General features: G+C 53.2%; 1 protein-coding gene across 1 annotated transcript in view; it reads right to left on the bottom strand.

The window, feature by feature from the left end:
* Window positions 1-1,374: 1,374 nt before the first annotated feature.
* The window catches only part of FAIM2 (Fas apoptotic inhibitory molecule 2), a 32,462-nt gene continuing 13,772 nt past the window's right edge, over window positions 1,375-20,064 (bottom strand). Inside the window, exons 6-12 of the mRNA XM_016190581.2 lie at window positions 19,943-19,993; window positions 19,602-19,641; window positions 18,666-18,703; window positions 18,208-18,295; window positions 17,846-17,941; window positions 16,259-16,312; window positions 1,375-3,114 (exon numbers count right to left, since the gene is read on the bottom strand). Of these exons, the coding sequence (XP_016046067.2) occupies window positions 2,965-3,114; window positions 16,259-16,312; window positions 17,846-17,941; window positions 18,208-18,295; window positions 18,666-18,703; window positions 19,602-19,641; window positions 19,943-19,993 (517 nt within the window). The 3' untranslated portion in view covers window positions 1,375-2,964. The remainder of the gene's footprint in view (window positions 3,115-16,258; window positions 16,313-17,845; window positions 17,942-18,207; window positions 18,296-18,665; window positions 18,704-19,601; window positions 19,642-19,942; window positions 19,994-20,064) is intronic.

The following is a 20,064-nucleotide window of genomic DNA, read 5'->3' as shown; positions in this document are numbered from 1 at the left end:
TGAGGGGCAGCAAAGTGTTTGTGTACAATCGTAGTCACCTGCCAATTGGCCCTGGGGGACTCCTCCCAGGTGGGCAGGTGGCAAGCCCGAACCTTTTGGAATAAGGTTGCATGACTTCCCTAAGAGGAAGAGCAGAGATGGCAGAGATGGCAGAGATTCCTGGGGGTTCTCCAGCCCCCTTCCAGGAGCTGTGCACCACCTGGTCTTAGGTTCAGAAGCCAATGGCCTTACAGGTGCCTCCCTGCTCCCCTCCACCCCCACCTGCTATCAGTCCCTAGGAGAGGAGCTCCTACAATGTTTCCACTCAACTAGAGACCTCTGACCCTGTGTCACAGACAGTCAGATTCCTAACTGCTCTATAAATCCCCCCTTGTCCCGTCCTGGTCCCAGCCCTGCCGCTGCGAAAACAGTGAGGGGCCAGTAGGTTCCCCTCCCCCTCCTCTGCAGCGTGTGGCACCTGGCCAGCTTCAGCTTCTCGGTTTCTTATAATCTTGCATTCCTGATCCTCCACCCTTTCTCCTTCCAGCACCCATACAGGTGTTCCTGCAGCTGATGCAGGTGGGACAAACGCCCCAGCCCTGCCCTGCAGGCAGCCCCATGAATCCCAGCCTCCCTCAGGACCCAGAGTTGGGAGTTCTATAGCACACACAGCTGTGAGGTGGGCCTGAGCAGCCCACGTCTGGAGGTTCATGACTGAGGCTTGGTCTTCTCCCTTGAGCTTTTGGAGCTCTGCCTCTAACATGCTCCTCAGCTTCTGTCATCCCAACAGGAGGTGGGGTCCAGATAAGTGGGTTCTAGGGAACATGACCAAGACCCAGGCTGAAAGAACAGGCTAAGGTGTGTGTGTGTGTGTGTGTGTGTGTGTGTGTGTGTGTGTAGGGAGGTCCCCTCTAGACTGGGACCAGAGATTAGGAGGGGAACCGAAAGGACATCAGTGGGAAGTAGCAACTGGCTCGAGAAGTTCATGGGGATCCACACTGTGATGCTCTTAGCCCCCTGCCAGTCATGGTCTCCCATCACACTGGTAGGAAACGGGGCTCACAGTTGGAGATGCTGGCCCATGTGTGCCCGCTGGCAGCAATGCTGGGGCTTAGACACCTGCCTCCTGGCTTGTCCAGAAGGTGTGACCCCAGGTGGGGGGATTTGAGGGGTGATGGGAGGGCAGGGCGGCAGAGGACAAGACCTCTTGGGCCACTGCAGCCCCTATTCGCCCCATTGCTGTACACTGTCACCAGGCCTCTGGGTTACCCCAGCTTGGTACAGGGCAGAACAGTGCAGTGCATTCAGACCCACACACACACACACACACACACACACGATCCCAGTAAGGCTCCCCACCACCATCCCCTCTCTCCTCGCACACCCGAGATGGAATGAGATTCCAAATGCTTTATCTAAGATTTTGTGAAAGCTAGGAATAGGAAGGAGGGGGGAAGACAGATAACAGACTGGAGTCACCCTCCCCTGTGGCAAACACCCCTCCACCCCCAGCACAAGTTGAGGGAAACTGCCGGGAGGGAGAGGCCAAGGGAGGGCCGGGTGTCCACTCCTAGCCTCCTGGACTCCACCCGGTAACTTTCCACTCAGCCTGACTCGGCTGCTAGCAGGTGCTGGCTGCGTGCTTCCCCCAGGTGTGGCCCCGAACCCCCTACCCAGCAGGCCTTAGTGTGGGGGGAGGAGGCTGAGCTGACGCAAACACACACCCTGCCTGAGATCTCAGCTGCCTGGAGGATGATAAGGAGGCCGACCTTATCACATGGGGTCAGCTGGAAGGCTGGGCCCAGCTGTTAGCATCAGCTGGGCAGCTTCCAAATGGACTCAATGAGGCGAAAAGGGGAGAAAAAGCAGAGGGGGCTCAGGGCTCAAGGCTGGGAGAATGGCCATGGGCACTTCATGAGCCTCCAGGGGCCCGGCCAGGGAGAAGCCAGCAACTGGCAGTGGCCGGGAGAGGGTCTGGGAAACACAGCTTTGGGAGAGGGCTGGGGGTGGGGGAGGTTGGAGTCCCTCCAGTGGGCCACTCAGGGTGACTAAAGCTCTGCTCCATCCTGGCACATCCAGCCCCTGGCCTCAGCCTCAAGCCCATGGTGGGAGAGGACACCCTAGATGCCCTGCAGGTGGATGCAGGGGAAAGTAGGTGGCACTCACAGACGGTTTACCCCATCCCCCCAACCTTGGAGCTGTGGAAGAGACACCCTCTTCCTGCCTCGGTTCCTGCCCCCACGTGCCAGGAGGATCCACTGACTGTCTTGCCGTCCCCCGCCCCTGCCCTTGATCCCAGGACTCATGCACCTCCAATAAACTGCTGGCCCCAGAGCTGGGAGAGGACAGCAGGCCTGCCATGAAGGCTGGGCATGGCACCCTCACTTGGTGTCCTCACCCCTTCTTTGCTTATAGGGTAGCAATGCTTTATGCTTGAGTGATGCTCTGGTTCTCTCTCTTTGTCCCTCAATAAATAAACTTTTTACAAAACAGAGTGTCATTGCCTGACCTGGGGAGAGAGAGGGAGAAAGGGAGGGAGGGAGAGAGAGAGAGAGAGAGAGAGAGAGCAAGCTGGACATGGGAAGCACACACCAAGGTCACATAGCTGTAACAACTCCAGAAGAATCACAGCAGGGGTTCAGGCCTCAACCTGGCTTCCTGGGGCATCTCTCTCACTTCTGAAATCCTGTGGACAGCCCCCCACTCCCCGGTCCTTAGAGTCCTCATACACAGAGTAGTCTCAGCTTGACTGTCCCTGTGTGGCAGCCATAACTGGGGACACTGGGGACATGTGCAGATGGCCTTCGTTCATGGGGTGGTTCCTGGGTGTGGGCATAAGCTGCAGGGGATGAGGGCCGGGCTCAGGGAGTGGGGGCACAGGCTGGGCTGGCAGCTCGGTTTATAGCTGGGCTTGCAGGAGTGCAGGGACGTGGGGGCCAGTGGGGGCGCATTCTCAGAAGGGGGGAGGTCCATAGGGGGCACTCCTCAGTCACGGTTGGTGCCAAAAAGCTGCAGGAAGAAGGTGAAGATATAGATGATGTCCAGATAGATGTTGAGGGCTCCGAAAATATACTCCTCGGGGCTCAGCGAGTGGCGGCGGTTACCCATCAGCAGCTGAGTGTCGAATGCCAGGAACTGGGGAAGGACGGAGAGCAGTCAGAAGTCTAACCACCTGGATGGGACCGAGAGGTCCTGCAGGCCCACCCCATGTCACCTGCTACCTGGCTTCTCAGTGACCTTCCTATAGCTGATTCCTGGCACCTTCCACCCCCCTAACTCAGCACCTACTTACTGAGCAGCTACTATGAGCCAGGCAGAAAGCACAAAGCAGACAATGTCCTAACCCACATCTTAGAGCCCAGTGAGGCTGCATCGTAGTATGACCGGTGTAAACGCAGAGGAAGATGAGGCACTACAGGTGGCTAACAGCAAGGCTCATGACCTCTGTGGGTGGAGCAAGCAGACAGGAAAGGCTTCCTGGAGGAGGGAACTTGGAAGACCTTGGTCTTCATGCCATTGCCTCTCTTGCTCACACTCAGAGGATAAACAAATACTTCCAGTAACAGTGAGCATGGGTGGGCATGCTATTTCCTTGGTGGAACTGGGCCATACTAAAACATGATTTTGCCACTCTGTGCCACTTTTTTCATTCACATAGACAGGGGGAGAGGGAGACACCACAGCATGGATGCTTCTTCTCTTGCCATAACACCCCCCATGTGGTGGCAGGGTTTGACCCTGGGCTGTGTGTCTGGCTATGCAGGCACCCTATTTGATGAACTATCTCTCTGGCCTCAGTCTGTACTTTAACTAAATTAGCCCATTGGGCCTAGGGACATCCTACTGAGTGGGGACTCTGTTCCCCAAGGAAACAAGGCCCCAGGATGTCAAGCTGTAGAGTCAGCCCCTCTGTCTCTAGAGCACAGCCACATAGCTTGGAATGGGTGAAACCAGGATTTGACGTTCAGCAGGTGGGCTCCAGAGCCTTGACAGCACCTCCAGTTAATGTGTCTCCTCCCAGGACAAATCTCCTCAGGGCTCCGTGCTGGCCTGAAGAATTATGAACAGTTTCTGCTCAAGACGTGGCCCCTCTCTGCCCACGCTGCTATTTTCTGGGGTTCTAGTGCAGCTGTTTTCTGGGGTCCTCAGTGTGTCACTAGTGTCTCAAGCACTAAGGTCACGAGCACTGGCCCGCATAGGTCTGGACTTGCTGACAGCAATCTGCATTCTTGTGAGCAGGGCTATGCCTAGCACTTCTGTTCTGTGTGCGGGAGACCCCATGTTCCCCAGGCCTGTGGCACATTCACTGCAGGTAGATAAGCAAAGTGGCAGAAGCTGGTGCCAGACTGCCTGAGAGCTACAGAGACAAAGAGCCCCATGCCGTGTCTGCCTTTGGAGACCACCATGGACCAGCACAGTTAAAGCCACTAGGCCAGGATCAGGGCTGACTGGGCCAGAGGGAAGGGTCCTGGGGTTTGTGGTATGAGTAGGAGTCTGCTAAGGTGATAAGCTAGAGGAGCCATGAAATGAGAGGCTTGGTGTGCCAAGAGCTGTGGGGGTTGGGAGGCGAGAGGGGCTGGGCCCGCCAGCATAGTGCACCCTTAGGCTAAGGCATCCGACTCTTGAAGTGACTTTGGATACAGCCCCAAGGGAGCTTCCAGGGTCCCTGCCTGAGAACCAAGTTTCCAGCACACAGGAAGTCTGGCCCCCAGCGGGGAGCAACTCCAGCAGGTGTGCCATCAGTCACGTCTCCCTGCAGGGCAGGGAGTAGGGCTGGTCACAAGCTTGGGCTGGGCTGTCTGAGCACCACCGCTACTTAACCCTGGGCGTGGGGGACACAGGGGACCCTGGGGGCTCAGGTCCATGAGGGATCAGCAAGCCTATCTCCTGAGGCTGTTGAGCACCAGGCAAGGTGTGCAAAGCGCCTGGCATGATGCCTGGCACATGGTGAGCACGTAATGAATGGTGCCTGTTAATGCAGCTTATTGTCATCATCCTCAGGAGATGAGGGGCCTCTTGAGAGTGTGTGTGTGTGTGGGGGGGGATGGGATTCAGGTAGCTCCTGTGCTCCACCAGGGTGCAGAGATGTCATCAGGGGAAGCTGCGTGGCCTGGGCATGTGGAAGACAGCTGAGGTCAGGGCTGGAGAAGGGGGTAACAGGCCTTGTGATTTGGATCCCCAAGTACATTTTCCTTCTGTTGGAGAGCAAGCAAGGAGAGGGGTCAGCATTCCCACTACAGGCGGTCCAGCAGCCACTGTTGCCAACTTTAGTTAATAAATTGCTGGTCTGGCTTATCAATCAGGAACTTGCTTGGTCGAGTTCCCAGAGCCTGGTCACCCCTGGATGAGCTAATGAAATTGAATCTCTCAATCTAGAAAGCTTGGACCTGACGAGGTCTGGGGTGGCCCTTCCAATAAGCACCCAACCAGGAGGTCTCCCAGTGCAGCCAGCTGGCCTTCTCCTTGGAGGAGAGAGGAATGCAGTGATTTCGGTCCTGAACCTTGGCTGCTGGCCACAGGTGTTAGCTACCTGGGACTCTGCCTGCCCCCAACTGCAGTCCCACTGCTGCCATATCATTGAAGCCTCAGTCTAGCAGCCAGCTTGGGACTTCCACTTATTCGTTCTAAGCAGATTTACTAAGCACCCAGTACTGTGTTCTAGAGAGCTTGCCTTCAGAGTGCAAAGACAGTGTAGTGAGAGTAAGACACTGGGAGCTGACACTATGGGCATGCATTACAAGGGAAGCCAGCTGTGCAGCTCTGGCTTATGGTGGTGCCTGGGATTGAACGTGGGATCCTGGAGCCTCAGTCATGAAGTCTTTTTCCATAACCACTATGCTATTCCCCCTAACCCCACCCCTTCAATGTAAGCACTATTAAGCAGTGTCTTGGTTGAGAGAAGGTATCTTGGCTATACCTTAGTAGGCAGTTAAGCTCTTAGTTGAGAGTTAAGCTTAGAAAGAGAGCAAGCACTTGAGCTGGTAGCCAGCTGACTGCAAGGCTTCAGGGAATAGTGGGCTTGAGGTAGGTGAGCAAGTGAGTGATTTGCCAATAGGTAATCTACCCAGTTCTGGAACCCGACAGTCTCTTTCCTGTTTTGGCAGAGGACTGACCAAATGAGCCCGAGGCTGGCTTTCTTACTTTGCTCATGGATCAGGCCAGCTGATCAGGGGCTCCTGGCCACACCCTTGGTCTGAGGCTGTGAATCCAGGCCCAGGCCCAGGCTGTGGCTTTCTGTGCCCTTGAGGTGAGGCTGAGAGGCCCCAGAAAGGCCAGCTGAGTACTACCAGCAAGCAGGCACTGAATAGAAAAAGCTGGCTGGACGTGTGTTGAATAAGCATAAAAGGTGACACGTGGGTAGTGTCTGCCCTGCAGAGATGGCAGTGGGAGCACACAGAGAAGAGCCCGGGCAGCTCACGGCAGAGCGCCTCTGGCAGCAGAACCTGGAGGCCACCCCCAGCCCCCAGCCCCCAGCAGAGATGCTTCCAGAAAGGGGGTTGGGGTGGGGCAGAAACATCTCTACTACGTGTTATTATGAGAACAAGAAAAACCCGCATCACATGACAAACACTGAAAAACTAGATGGTACAGGAGCCCATGTACCAAATATCTAGAAGACGCACAGAGAACAAGTCTTTGTCGAGAGGACACTGACCCCAGCAGTCCAGCAGGGGAGGGCGCCAGGGGTGCTGTCATCAACATTTGCTCTACCTATATCATTTATGATTTCAGGGAGAGATCACATAGTGATTATGCAAAAAGTCTTGCATGCCTGAGGCTCCAGAGTTCCAGGTTCAATCCCTCCACCACCAAAAGCTGAGCAATGCTCTGGTAAATAATAATATTAATAATAAAAAGCAAAATAATACATGTTACAACAACTGTACTTTCTTTTCAATGTAAACTATTAATTCTCCCAATAAAGAAATAGATCAGTCTAAAACATAAAAAATAATAATATAATCAAAATATTAAAAAGACTTAATAATGAATTATGTGAATGTACACATTCTCCTGTTTAGTTACATATTTAAAAGAGGGGTGGGAGACAGCTCACTGGATAGGGCTGGAACCCTAGCACCACATGGGAACACCATGGCATGGTGGGGGGAGGAGTTCCCATGTGGCCTGTGAAGGTGGGGGACTGAGGAATGGGGAATAACACCTTCAAGGCTGAGGGGTTTGATGGGTGGGTGGGGGGGTTCCTGGTCAGGGTGTTGGCCCCAAGGACTTGGTTTAAGCAGGGCAGTGGTTCTTGAGGATTAGCACCTCAGGAAGTGAAACTGAGGTGAGGCCTGGGAGGGGGACCCAGTACACTTTCCTCCTGAAGAAGCAATTACCAGTCAGTCCACCCTCCTTCCCCTGATGAATCCACTCAACTACCAGAGGGTTCAGGCAAGGTCTCAAGTGAGGCATGGGGTGATTTGAGCGACAGAGGGTGGGGGGCAGAACTGAAGAAGGTGCAGGATCATGTGAACCACTGATGTGGAAAAAAAAAGGGGGGGAAGAAAGAAAAGACAACAAAAGAGGCTCTGAACATAATAAAGTTTAAGGTTTTGATATAGCCATACCACTGTCTTGGGTTTGCCTCACCGTTTTTTAACTTTCCAAAATGGTTCTCTAATTGTGAAGAAGGGAGAGCACTTATCACAACTCCACTAGAAAAATGGGTAAGGAGTGGGATGGGGTACGGGTGGGGGGGAAATGGAATCTTTCTGGAATCCCTCAGGTACCAGGGTCTGGCCTGGGTCTGACAGTGGTGCCTGGAGTGAAGTAAGTGCCAGAGGCCTAAACTCAGGGTGACCGAGGTCAATGCTTTCTGGCTCCTTCTGGTGTGGAGGGGGCCGGGCCTGAGGCCTGTCTAAACCCCTGTCTTCTCATCTGGAAAATGAACTCATTAACAGAGTGAGAAGAATGCTGGGCCCAGAGCCAGGGAAAGGGGGCCTTGCACCCAATTTGGCCTGTGACACTCCATGCTATGTGTGGTGTATTGCGTGGTATGTATGTAGTTGTGTATGTGTGTCTGTGTTCTCTTTGGACGTTAGGGCAGGGAGATTGCTGCCACTTTGAGAATATTTTGATTTGTTTCTTTGTTTTTAATCAGAGTACTGCTCAGCTTTGGTTTATGGTGGAGCAGGGGATTGAACCTGAGATCTTGTGGCCTCAGGTAGGAAAGTCTTTTGCATAACTACTCTGCTGTCACCCCAGCCCAAGGACTCATCGTATTGGTCCTCTTTCTGAAGACAAAAGGCTGAGCGGAACTCCCTGGTCAGGAATCCAGAGGCAGCACAGGAGGCCTGTCTCCCCTCAAGTGCCATTGTCTCCCAGATTCATTTTCCCAAACACCTACTGTACTGAAACACCTAAATACCTGGTATTGCCCTTAGCCATCTCCCTGCCACGCTGTCCCTAACTCTGGTACATGCTAATGGCCTCCTAACTGGTTTCGCAGCATCTAGCCGTGTCTGATTTCTCACCAACTGTCCTCAGATGCAGAAACTGATGCTTCCTGCGGGGCTCCTACTGACCATGGTGAACCAGAAGAGGGCGGAACCATGGCCACCGGGATGTCACCTCCTTTCTGAAGCCCCTGCCTGGTTTCTCCCTGTGGTCTCCAGGCTTGGCTTCTTGATTTAGGAGCTTGGGAGACTTTAGTTCCCCTGAAGGGCAAAGCAGCCTGCTCCAAGTCACAGCGGAGGAGCCCACAGGTCTAGTCCTCAGCTCCCTCACTTTCTCTCCCTACGACGACTTTCTCCTTTACCCTCCACCTTGCCTCAAGACCCTGCTCAGCCCCGTGACTTACCCTCAAGTCTGACTTCCCATGAGTTTCTATAAACAAAGGCCCCAGGAAAAGGGTCAGGAAGGGAGAGGATGACTGGGACACCCCAACTTCCTAGCACAGGTCGATAGCACGCGGTGTCTGGTACCCAGTGGCAGTTTGATCAGGCAGGACATCCTGAGACTTCACTGGCTGGTGTGAGGCCTTGGGGGGTGCTGTTCCTTGGTTTTCTACTGCCCAGTCTTAGCCTGGCCCTGCGGGAGACCCCACCCACAGGACAGAAGAGTGGGGGTTTCTCAGGCTCCCATGACCCAGGCAGGTGGGGGCTGGTGGAGGTCCTCTCTGAGGGCCAGGTGCACTCAAACAGCTCTCATCCCCCTGACCCCCACCTCACATGTCCTCCTGGAGGCAGTGAGTTTGAGGGTTCCCTGGGGTGCTAAGACACCTCCATGCCCCATCCTCCAAAACCATCAGGGCAGGAGGAGAGGCCAGGAGAGCTGGCACTGGTTCTAGGAGTGGTTTGGGGGTCCACAGAGCCCACTGGAGGGAACAGTGGTAGACTGAGGCCAGGGACCTTCTGGGCAGGGGCCTCATCTCCTGAATCTGAGACTGACAGGAGGGAGAGGAGTGAGAGCACGCCCCCATCCTGACCCAAGGGGGCTCAGGGCAGTGGGTCACTCCTGTGACCAGGTGAACTGGGACAGGAGGTGGAGGGGACACAGAGCCTGAGAGCCTGCCTGCACTCTGCCCACTGTTTACATAACCCCCAGGATGATCCCAGCCCAGGTCTGCTGTGTTTATCTGCTAATGAGACATTAACGGCTAATTAGGCTCCATGGTTTCCCCTCCCCTGTGACTCACTGGGGAGCAGGCGCTCAAGTCAACCATGTGGCTAGGCTGTCTGCACAGCATCTCAGCTGGCCTGGCCCCTAGGCCCTGGTTCCCAGGTGTCAGTGTGCTCTGCAGACATGGCGGTGTGTGTGTGTGTGTGTGTGTGTGTGTGTGTGTGTGTGTGTGTGTGTGTGTGTGTGTAGCTGCCTGTTATGTACCCATCGTGGGCTAAGTGCTGGGGGTGCAGCAGAGAGCCTATCAGATAAAAACCCCTTACCTTCTGCTGGAGGAGGACACAGAAAAGCCAGGGGAAAAAATACAGTGCGTCAGGGGTGAACCATGCAGGTGGGGACAGGCAGCAAAGGTCTCTGTGTTTGTGTGCGTGCAAGTGTGTGTGTGTGTGTATGTGTGTGTGTGTGTGCATGTGCGTGCATACGTGCGTGCGTGCGTGCGTGCGTGCGTGCGTGTGTGTGTGTGTGTGTGTGTGTGTTGTGAGCAGACAGAAGGAAATCACAGCAGTAGAGGCCCTGGCCTGGGGTTGTGGAAGTGAGCCTGCCAAGCTCTGGAGCAGGAGGGAAGCCAGAGTATATGGGAGGGTTGGGGTGGGAAGGAATGCTGTGAGGTTAGGGGTTTGGGGACCCGCAGAAAGAACTGCAAGGGCCTGCTGGGTGCTGGAGGTCAGTGATCTGACCTTCTAGCTGCTGCACTGAATCTAGATGGTGGTGGGTAGGAGAGGCCACACCAGTAACAGGCCACTGGGGGAGGTGACAGGGACCAGGGAGGAACCGTGAAGGTGAAGAGAAATGATCAGCTTCTACATGGAAGGCAGAGCCAACTGGGTTTTGCTGTTGAACCAGCTGTGGGGTGTGAGGAGTGGAGGAACTGAGGCTGTCACCAAGGTGTTTGGCCTGTGATGGGAAGGATGGAGTCACCACTTATAGAGGTGGGGACAGCAGTGGGAGGAGCAGGGGTTCAGAGAAAAAGCCAGCGTTTGACTTTGTACACACACAGTTTGGGGCACTTGTTAGACTTCCAAATAGGGGAACTGAGCAGGCCAGTGGAAAGTTCAGTATGGAATTACATGCCAGAAATACCTACTCCAGGACAAGATGCTGGGGGTCACCACCATGGAAGGCAATGTTCAAAGGCGGTTGGGGACACCCCAGGGAGTGAGCACAGAGTGAGCTGATGGCACTAGAGCTCACCACTGTGGCCAGGGGGCATCTTTCTCCTCTCTCTTTCTATCTCTAATGCATAGAGTAATTTTTTAATGACAGGGATGGGGAAACAGCATAATAATTATGCAAAAAAATCTTTCATGCCTGAAGCTTTGAGGTGCCACATTCAATCTCTAGCACCACCATACGCCATAAGCTAGAGCTAAAACTGATCTGATCTCTCTCTTCCTCCATCCCTCCCTCCTCCTTTCTCTCTTTCTTTCCTTAATAAACAAATATATATAAATTTTAAGACAAGACATTATTATAGTGTTGGTAAGGATGTGGAGTACATGATAGCCTCATATATCACTGGTAGAAGTATATAATAATGACTGTCATTATAGAAGGCAGTATGGGGGGCCGGGTGGTAGTGCAGCAGGTTAAACGCACATGGCACAAAGTGCAGGGACCGGCGTAAGTACCCCGGTTTGAGCCCCCAGCTCCCCACCTGCAGGGGGGGGGCGCCTCACAAGCGGTAAAGCAGGTCTGCAGGTGTCTAACTTTCTCTCCCCCCCGTCTTCCCCTCCCCTCTCGATTTCTCTCTGTCCTATCCAACAACAAGGACAGCAATAACAACAATGATAAACAACAAGGGAAACGAAAGGGGGGAAAATGGCCTCCAAGAGCAGTGGATTCATAGTGCAGGCACCAAGCCCCAGTAATAACCCTGGAGGAAATAATAATAATAATAATGCAGTATAAAGATTCCTCAGAACTTTGAGTAGCGGCGGCTAGGTGGTGGTGCACCTGGTAGAGTGCACATATTACAATACTTGAGGACTCAGGTTCAATTCCCACCTCCCACCCTCAGGGAGAAGCTTCACAAGCAGTGAAACAATACTGCAGGTCTCTCTTTTTGTCTCTCTGTCTCCCCCTTCCCTCTCAATTTTTTTGTTAAATTTTTATTATTTATTTTCCCTTTTGTTGCCCTTATTGTTTTATTGTTGTTGTAGTTATTATTGTTGTTGATGTTGTCATTGTTGGATAGGACAGAGAGAAATGGAGAGAGGAGGGGAAGACAGAGGGGGGAGAGAAAGACGGACACTTGCAGACCTGCTTCACCACTTGTGAAGTGACTCCCTTGCAGGTGGGGAGTCGGGGGCTCGAACCAGGATCCTTACGCCGGTCCTTGTACTTCGCGCCATGTGCGCTTAACTCACTATGCTACTGCCCAACTCCCCCCCCTCAATTTTTTGACTTTACTCAAAAGTAAATAAAATATTTTTAAAATTGTACTATCTTTATTTACTTATTGAATAGAGACAGACAGAAATTGAGAGAAATGGGAGAGAGAGAAGGAGCGAGACACCTGCAGCCCTTCTTCACCACCTGCAAAGCTTCCCCCTACCGGTGGGGACTCAGGGCTCAAACCCATGTCTCTGTGAATTGTAACATGTGCACTCAGTGAGGTGTGCCACCACCCAGCCCCAATAAATAAAATACATTTAAAAATTCAGTAGAAAAACCAGATCGTTTCGCTAGTTCATTTATGGGCATTTGTCTGAAAGTTACAAACCTACTAATTTGAAAAGATATACGTACCCCTCTGCTTATTACAGCATTATTCACAATCGCCATGATGTGAAAACAAGCTAAGTGCCTGTGAGTGGAGGAGTAGATAAAGAGAAGGGGGCATGAATGCACAAAGGAATACTACCAAGTTATAAAAAAGGTGGGATGTGGCCATTTGTGACAATACAGATAGACTTAGTGGGTATACTGATGGTCACCAGAAGGGAAGTAGGCTGGGGAGTGAGTGCATGGGGAAAGTTGAGTGGTAAAGCTGGGTAGAAAGGAGACTTTGGCGGATCGTAATGTAGTGCACCTGAATACTGAATTCAAGTTTGTACACCAGAAACCTACATAATGGTGTAAGCCATTGTTACTTCAAAATAGCTACTGCCATAGTTCGTCTTTTCTTTTCAAGATATTTTTGTTTATTTGTTATTGTTGGATAGAGACAGGGAGAAATTGAGACAGGAGGGGAGACAGAGAGACAGAGAGACACCTGCAACCTTGCTTCACCGCTCATGAAGTTTTCTCCTGCAGGTGGGGACCAGGAGATTGGGTCTGGATCCTTGTGCACTGTGATCTGTGTGTTTAACCAGGCGCACTACCACTACCCCCCATAGCTTTTCTTCAAAAAAGAAAAATGAGAAGTGGGGAGAAAAATATAGATGGTATGTATTTTTGTATAAGGAATTTTGCTCTAATGGGTGAGAGAGAAGAGGGTGCAAATCAAGAGAGTCTGGGAGGCCTGGGCAGTGGCTTGGCTTGTAGAGCAATGAACCTGAGTGCCTGAGATGCCTGCTTCAGTTCCTGGTGCTGCATATACCAGAGTGGTGCTCTGGCATCTTGATCTCTCTCCTACCTCCCACCCCTCTCTGTGAAACTCATATATAGTAAATAAAAATATAGCAAAAAATAAAGAGTTTGGTGGGGTTCCCCCCCCACCCCAGAAGTGGAGATGTATAGTCTGCCGCATGTTGATGCGACTAATTCAGCAGAGAGACAAGGGCGGGGATTCAAGAGAGGGGGCAGGAAGTTGCTGGAAAGCTCCTCAACTCCCTCCACTTTAAGCCCATGTCTTAAAAGAGAATAAAAAACAGTGGTGTTGCTTAGGAGGTGCAGAACAGGGCACCCTCAACCTATGCTCACTTCAAGACAACAGAAAGTGTTGGCTTTTATTTTTTTTTAAATTCTTTTTTAAAAAAGAATTTATTTGTTCATGAGAAAGGAGAGAGAGGAAGAACCAGACATCACTCTGGCACATGTGCTGCCAGGGATTGAACTCGGGACCTCATGGCTGAGAATCCAATGCTTTATCTATGCCACTATGCCACCTCCCAGGCCACTGGCTTTTATTTTTATTATTACTATTATTCATGAGAAAAATAGGAAGAGAGAGAGGAAAAAAAAAACCAGACATCACTCTGGTACATGTGCTGCCAGGAATTAAACTCAGGACCTCAAGGTTGAGAATCCAATGCTGTATGCACTGCGCCACCTCCAAGACCATGAAAGTGTTGGCTTTGAAGGGAACCATGAGGTACTGGGGATGGCAACAGGCTGGGCCCAGAACACCCAGGTTGTGTGTAGGCCTGCCTCTTCCTAGCAGCGGGACTCTGTGCCAGCCCTTCAGTGCCAGGATGTCAGGGATGGCAGCATCTCCCTCCCTAGGCTATGGAGGGCAGCTAGTGATGTAATGGTGTGAGAGCGCTGAGCAGGTGGCTGGGATTATCTGTATTATTCTAGCAGCAGGCGGGGTTTTTTTTTTCTTATTTATTTCCTTTTTGTTGCCCTTGTTGTTTTTATTGTTGTTGTAGCTATTGTTGATGTCGTTGTTGTTGGATAGGACAGAGAGAAATGAAGAGAGGAGGGGAAGACAGAGAGGAGAGAAAGACAGACACCTGCAGACCTGCTTCACCGCCTGTGAAGCAAACCCCCTGCAGGTGGGGAGCCTGGGGCTTGAACCGGGATCCTTATGCTGGTCCTTGCGCTTTGTGCCACATGCACTTAACCCGCTGTGCTACCGCCTGACTCCCACCCAGCATGTGGGGGTTTTTAAGGAAATCTAGGGACTGCCGTCCATGGTCTATGCTCCCTGAAGAGACCAGGCACTTCCTGGGACTGATTCCTCATGAAACGGATGATCCTCCCCCGAAACTGACTCTCCACCCCACCCTCACCTCCCACACCTCACCATGCTGCTTGCCCTGCACTCATGCTCCCCATCCCTCAGAGGACACTGTCCTGGGAGACTCCCTTCCAGGCTCTCCCCAGCCCCAGCCCCAGCCCCAGCCCCAGAGGGCTCCCTCCTTCTTTGCCTCACCCCATGCTTTTCATGGAAATCTGTCTCTAGCAGGCTCTGCTGGAGGGAAGAGCATTGGTCCAAGAGCCAGGAGAAGTTAGTGTCACGGGCTGGTCAGGGATCTCGGTCTGTCCAAGACTTAGCGCCCCCCACCAAGAGGGATTTTCGGTGCTAAAGCTGGGAAAGTTCTGGGTGATGAGTGAGCTGTTCTACTCTTGCCCAATCACTTGGTTGGGGGTTTAGTTTCCTCATCTGTAAAAGGAGGGAATGGAATTTTCATTCAGTCCCCTTTTAAGTAGTAAAAGAAAGGAAGGAAGAAAGAAAGGAAGGAGAAAAAATTCCCCCAGAGCACTGCTCAGTTCTGGCTTATGGTGGTGCTGGGGACTGAACCTGAGACCTTAGGTGCCTCAGGCAAGAAGGTCTTTTTGCATAACCACTATGCTATCCTGGTCCCCTTTTAGCCAGCTTTAGTTCTAAGCCTGGAGGAGATGGACTCATTCCACAGATACCTACTTAATGCCAATGTGCTCTGTGACCTCCTGCCTACCCAACACAATAAACACCTGCAAGAAATGAATGAATGACCCCACTGTATCCCAGTTCTGGCTTGATCCTTACCCAATCCCCTTCTTAAAACCTCTATTCATAGTTTTCTCCTACCCCACTTCATCTCTGTTCTTCCAGACTGTCACCCATAAGTCCCTGGGACCTCCAGTCTAAACTAGAACTCCAGCCAGACCGAGGTGAGCAGACATTCCAGTGAGGGAGAGGGAGTGGGGTTGTGACCTCTGCTGGTGGTGACATTTACCTGAGGTATATGCACCCCCCACCCCTGGCCCCTCTCCCCGTGAGGAGGTCACCAACACCAAGCCACTAATGCATGTGGGCTTGTCTCTGCTTGGTGTGGAGTGCCAGAACGTTCAGGGGCTTGGTGAGCTATTTAAAGTCCCTGAACTTTGACTTCCTCATTCTGACTGGAAGGCAACAAAAACAGTTTTATGGAGTTCTGAGGAAGCATCACTGTGTGTTGGAGAAACAGCGCTCACCACCACCACAGCCAAGAACAAGCTCAGTCTACGTGCATCTCTCTCACAGGCTGTTCACATGCTCTTTGCTCCAAGATTACCCCTCGGAAAAGCACTGATTATCAGCCCATGCGGCCAGGACACGCTCACTCTCCTATCCCTCCTGCTCCAGGCAGTCAGGCACCCTCCCCACAGCTCCATATATACAACTTGAGTCCTGGGCTAGAGAAGTAGCTCACTGGGCACAATGTGCCTTGTAAGTGCAAGGCCCAGGCACTACATGGGAGGTGCCATGGCAACAGAGGAAGCTCTGTAGTATGGTAGCTCTCCCTCTCTATGTCCGTCTCTCTTTGAAGGAAGAAGTAAGCCACAGTGGTAAAATGGTGCATCAACAGGCCCAGCTCTACAAAATAAACAAAGCTTTGATCCTGTTCTACCTTCCGTTTTGCTCCAACCAGGTCAGTTGCTCTGTCTTGGTGCCCCTTCTTAGCCCACCCACAAGCGGTTCAAGGAGGAGGAGGAGGAGAAAAAAGAATAGAGATGAAAGGAGAGACTTGGGGAGTAAGGAGGCCAAGAAAGTGATGGTGAGGTGAGGTGGGGAGGGCACACTCACCAGTGTAAACACGCCTGCTCCCAGCACGGCATACACTGCGTGGAGCCAGGGTACCTGCAGGCAGAGGGGAAGGCTCAGGGCTGGGGAGGCGGCAGGAAGAGAAGCCACGCGGAGAGCGAGGTCCTAGCCCAGAGGATGTGGGACAGACCTCTTCCTAGTGTGGGCTTTCTCTCATGCTCCCACAGCCCTGCTCCAGTCTTGAAAAAGCCCCGGGACCTAAGAGTACTTGGCTGTGTGCTGGTGGTTGGAGGAACCCCAAAATCACAGTGATGATGGAGGGACTGTTGGGGTGCTCCCAACCACTCAGGCTCAAGCAGCCCAGGTGACTCATCCTCCTGGGCTCTGTTGCTGGCTGTCTGCTCCCGGCGGGTCTGGCCTGAGGCCATCTGGTGTGGGGTCCTGGAGCTCCCTGACCCTACCAGCCCATGTGATGTGGCCAAGTAGAGAGGCACAGAGATCTGAACTTGGGGAGTTGGGGAGCATCCCCAGCTATGGCTCTGCTGTGCACAGTGGTGTTGCTGCAGAGGTTGAAACATAGCCTCTTCCCACGCAACCCCCAGCCCTCCCCACACCCATGTCTCGGGGCACCGACCTGTGTGTGGAAACATTGTAAGAGGTGCCACACCAGTTACCCAGAAGATTCCTGGAAATATAGGCATCTCACCAGGCTGACTTGGGTCAATAAAGGGTTCTTTGAAGCACTGGGTCCCTTCCTGTCCCCCCCGCCCCTAGATACACAGAGGGCCTCAAGGCCAGCTCCGGGCCCTCCCTTCGTCAACAGGATCCTGGGAAGAGCCAAGGAAATGCCAGCACTGATCCTGATGTCCTGGATGGGGAGCCAAGGCCCTGGGGGCTGGGGTTGGGCGAGGAGGGGGGCAGGAGAACTGGGGTGGGTGGGGAGAGCTGCACCCAGCCTGGAAGAACAGGGGCAGTGGAACCTTGTGTGATGGTGGCTAAGAGGAGCTAGAGGCAGGTGTGAGTCAGGTGTAAGGTGTAAGGGCTCCTATAACTTCTGAGGTTCCCAAGACTCTGATCTCAATCTGTCCCCTTCTGTATCTGCAGCGGCCTGGTACCTGGAATGGTCCCCAATCCCCCAGAGATACTTGTTAGATTTCCCAGGGAAGCATGTCTAGAGGACTAAAGATTTGGGGAGGGGGGGCTGTGGATGCTCTAATTTTGGGGTGCATATTTAGAGCCCCCCTACCATAACTCCTATCCACAGACCTGCCAGCTCTGCCTTTCTGAAACAGGCTGGCCCCCTCCCTCCCCCAAGAGCCCTTAAAAGGTCCCTCTGCAGGGTCCCATGGAGCCTCAGAGAGCCTATCCTGTCTGTTCCATGTCCTTGTCTTAGCCCGCCCCTTCCCACCACTAGGGAAGGATGGAAAGGTGAAGCCGGATGTGGCAGGTGCCCCATCTGCCAAGAAAAACCTCCTTGTTTGTTTGCCTACATGGCCAGCAAGCACGTGGGGATGGGGGTAAGGGCAGGAGGGAGCTGGCTCTGGGCCTTCCCCAGAGGGTGTAGGAGGAAACAGCACCTGGGCCAGCACCCCCCCCCCATATGGGGCCCACTGGGTGACCTGGACTCACGTATTGGAAGGGCAGGAGGACAGCCAGGATGAGTCCACTGAAGAAAAGCGTCATGAGAAGCACAAAGAGCACTCCCTGGCAGGAGGTGAAGTCAAACTGCAGGATGGGGCAGGTGTGGTGTTAGCTGCTGGGGTGGGAACCCCCTTTTGAGCCTGTATGCAGTGCCTTGCCACTCCAGGGGGCCCCACCAGCCAGAAGGTTGAGGCCTAGCAACACCACCATATGCACACAACACAAGCTGGCTGTCTTCTCCCAGGTCTGCCACCACTCACCCAAGTGCTCTTTACTCCTTTCTCTCCCCAACCAGGAAAAGCCAACCAGGGAGCCCCCATGCCCCTCCCCCCTGCAGAGTCCAGGCTGACCTTGGTCTGGAAGCTGAAGAGGGTGACAGAGAGGCAGACGAGCGCTGTGATACCCAGACACAGCAGCACAGAGGTGGTGTTGTAGTAACTGTGGAGCATGAACAGAGGCAGCTCACTGGCAGGGCTTCTGCTCTCCCCAGTGCCCCTCCTACTGGGCCTACCCACCTTCTGCCAGAACCTGACCCTGGTCCCCAGCCCCACCTTGACCTCTCTACAAGACTCCTCCTCTTCCTGGCTTCTCTGTGGGCCCCAACTCTCCCTCATCCTCCACCCCTACCCTCTCCCCCACCCATGGCTCCTGGAGGTGCTGCCCCACCCCACAAGGTGCAAAGGAAGGGGGCTCTGAGCTAAATCCTGACCCCCCCCCCCCACATCCAGCTGTTCCCAGGAGAAGGGGTGGTACTGAGAGGCAGCACCCACAGGGTGTGGCTGGTGCCTCCCTCCCACCCATCTGTTACCTGGACAGCATGCCTGTGAGGTAGGCCATGGAGAGGGTCTGGAAGAAGAGGTAGTGTGAGGGAATGTCCCGGAATCCAGACTTTGCAGGGCCCAGACATCTTCAGGGGCCAGCCCAGGGCTCCACCCTCTGTGTGCCCCTCAAGCCTGTGTCAGTCTGCTTACACACACGTTTGCGGCCTCACTGGGACTGGCTGAGGAGCTGCCCCTATGCCTGGCCCCAGCTCTCCCTGACAATCTCCCCCAACCTGGCTCTTTTCCTTATTTGTGCACCCCCACCCCGTGTTTTATTACCCATAACTGCTCTAGGATGCCCAGTACCAATCTCTAAAAGAATCACCTTAGAGAGAGGCAGTGCATGGGGCCAGAGAGATAGCTCACTGGGAAGGGCACACGGCTTGCCATGTATGTGGCCCAGGTTTGGGCCTTAGGACCACGTGGTAGTGCCACACCACTGGAGGATGTTTTCATTCTATGATGCCTCTCTCTCTCTCTCTCTCTCTCTCTCTCTCTCTCTCTCGTTTCTTTATTTTTACCAGAGCACTGCTCACTTCTGCCTTATGATGTTCTGGGGATTGAACCTGGGACATGGGAGCCTTAAGCACAAGAATATTTTTGCATAACCATTGTGCTATCTCTCCCTATCCCCATCCCCTGGTCTCCTCTAACTAAATTTGAAAAAAAGGGGGGGGCAGGAGATGTGAAATTGTGCTTATGTAAGGCCCAGAGCAAAAAGAGAGAGAAAGACAGAAAGAGTAGGAAGACCGAAGCTGTCTGGGTATGAGGGTGGAGCATCTTTGTGGAAGTGGAGTGAAAAGACCCTGAAACATCAAACTGGATATCCCCAGCCATCTTCCTGACCCTTGAAGCCCACCCTTCTCCTATCTTCCCTTCATTTCCATTCCACAACTGTCCCCAGATCTGCCCCCATCACTTACAAAGATGGTCAGGAGAATCAGGTTCCATGGGAAATGCCTCCTGCAAGACATGTGTGGGGTTTGAGGAGATTGGGGGCGCCAGTCCCCCACTGCTGGGAGGAGGTCTCTGCCCAATGCCAACCCCACTGTCGGAGCTCTTCTCTCATCCAAATTCTCATGTGCACTGTCCACTCACCCTCTGCCCCCCTCAAAGGCACCAGGAAAAGGAGGAAGGAGAAGGCTTATTTGATGAAGCCCAGAAACAGATAGGAACCTCCTGGGTGTGCACAGTACTGGTGAAGGCAGGAGGGTCCAGGGCCTCCCCAATACCATGCTGATGGTTCCACAAGTCATTATTGTACCTGGGTCCGGAACAGCAGGCCAGGGTCAGGTAGGTTGCAAAGAACACAGCACTGTGAGAGAGAAACAAGGAGTCAGTCAGTCCCCCAGAGGCCCCATGTCTGGTTCCCTGCTCATCCTACTC

The sequence above is a fragment of the Erinaceus europaeus genome, chromosome 7 (assembly GCF_950295315.1).
Source record: "Erinaceus europaeus chromosome 7, mEriEur2.1, whole genome shotgun sequence".
In the NCBI taxonomy this organism is placed as follows: domain Eukaryota; kingdom Metazoa; phylum Chordata; class Mammalia; order Eulipotyphla; family Erinaceidae; genus Erinaceus; species Erinaceus europaeus.
Note: the sequence above shows the minus strand (reverse complement) of the source record. Positions and strands in the feature narration are given on the sequence as shown.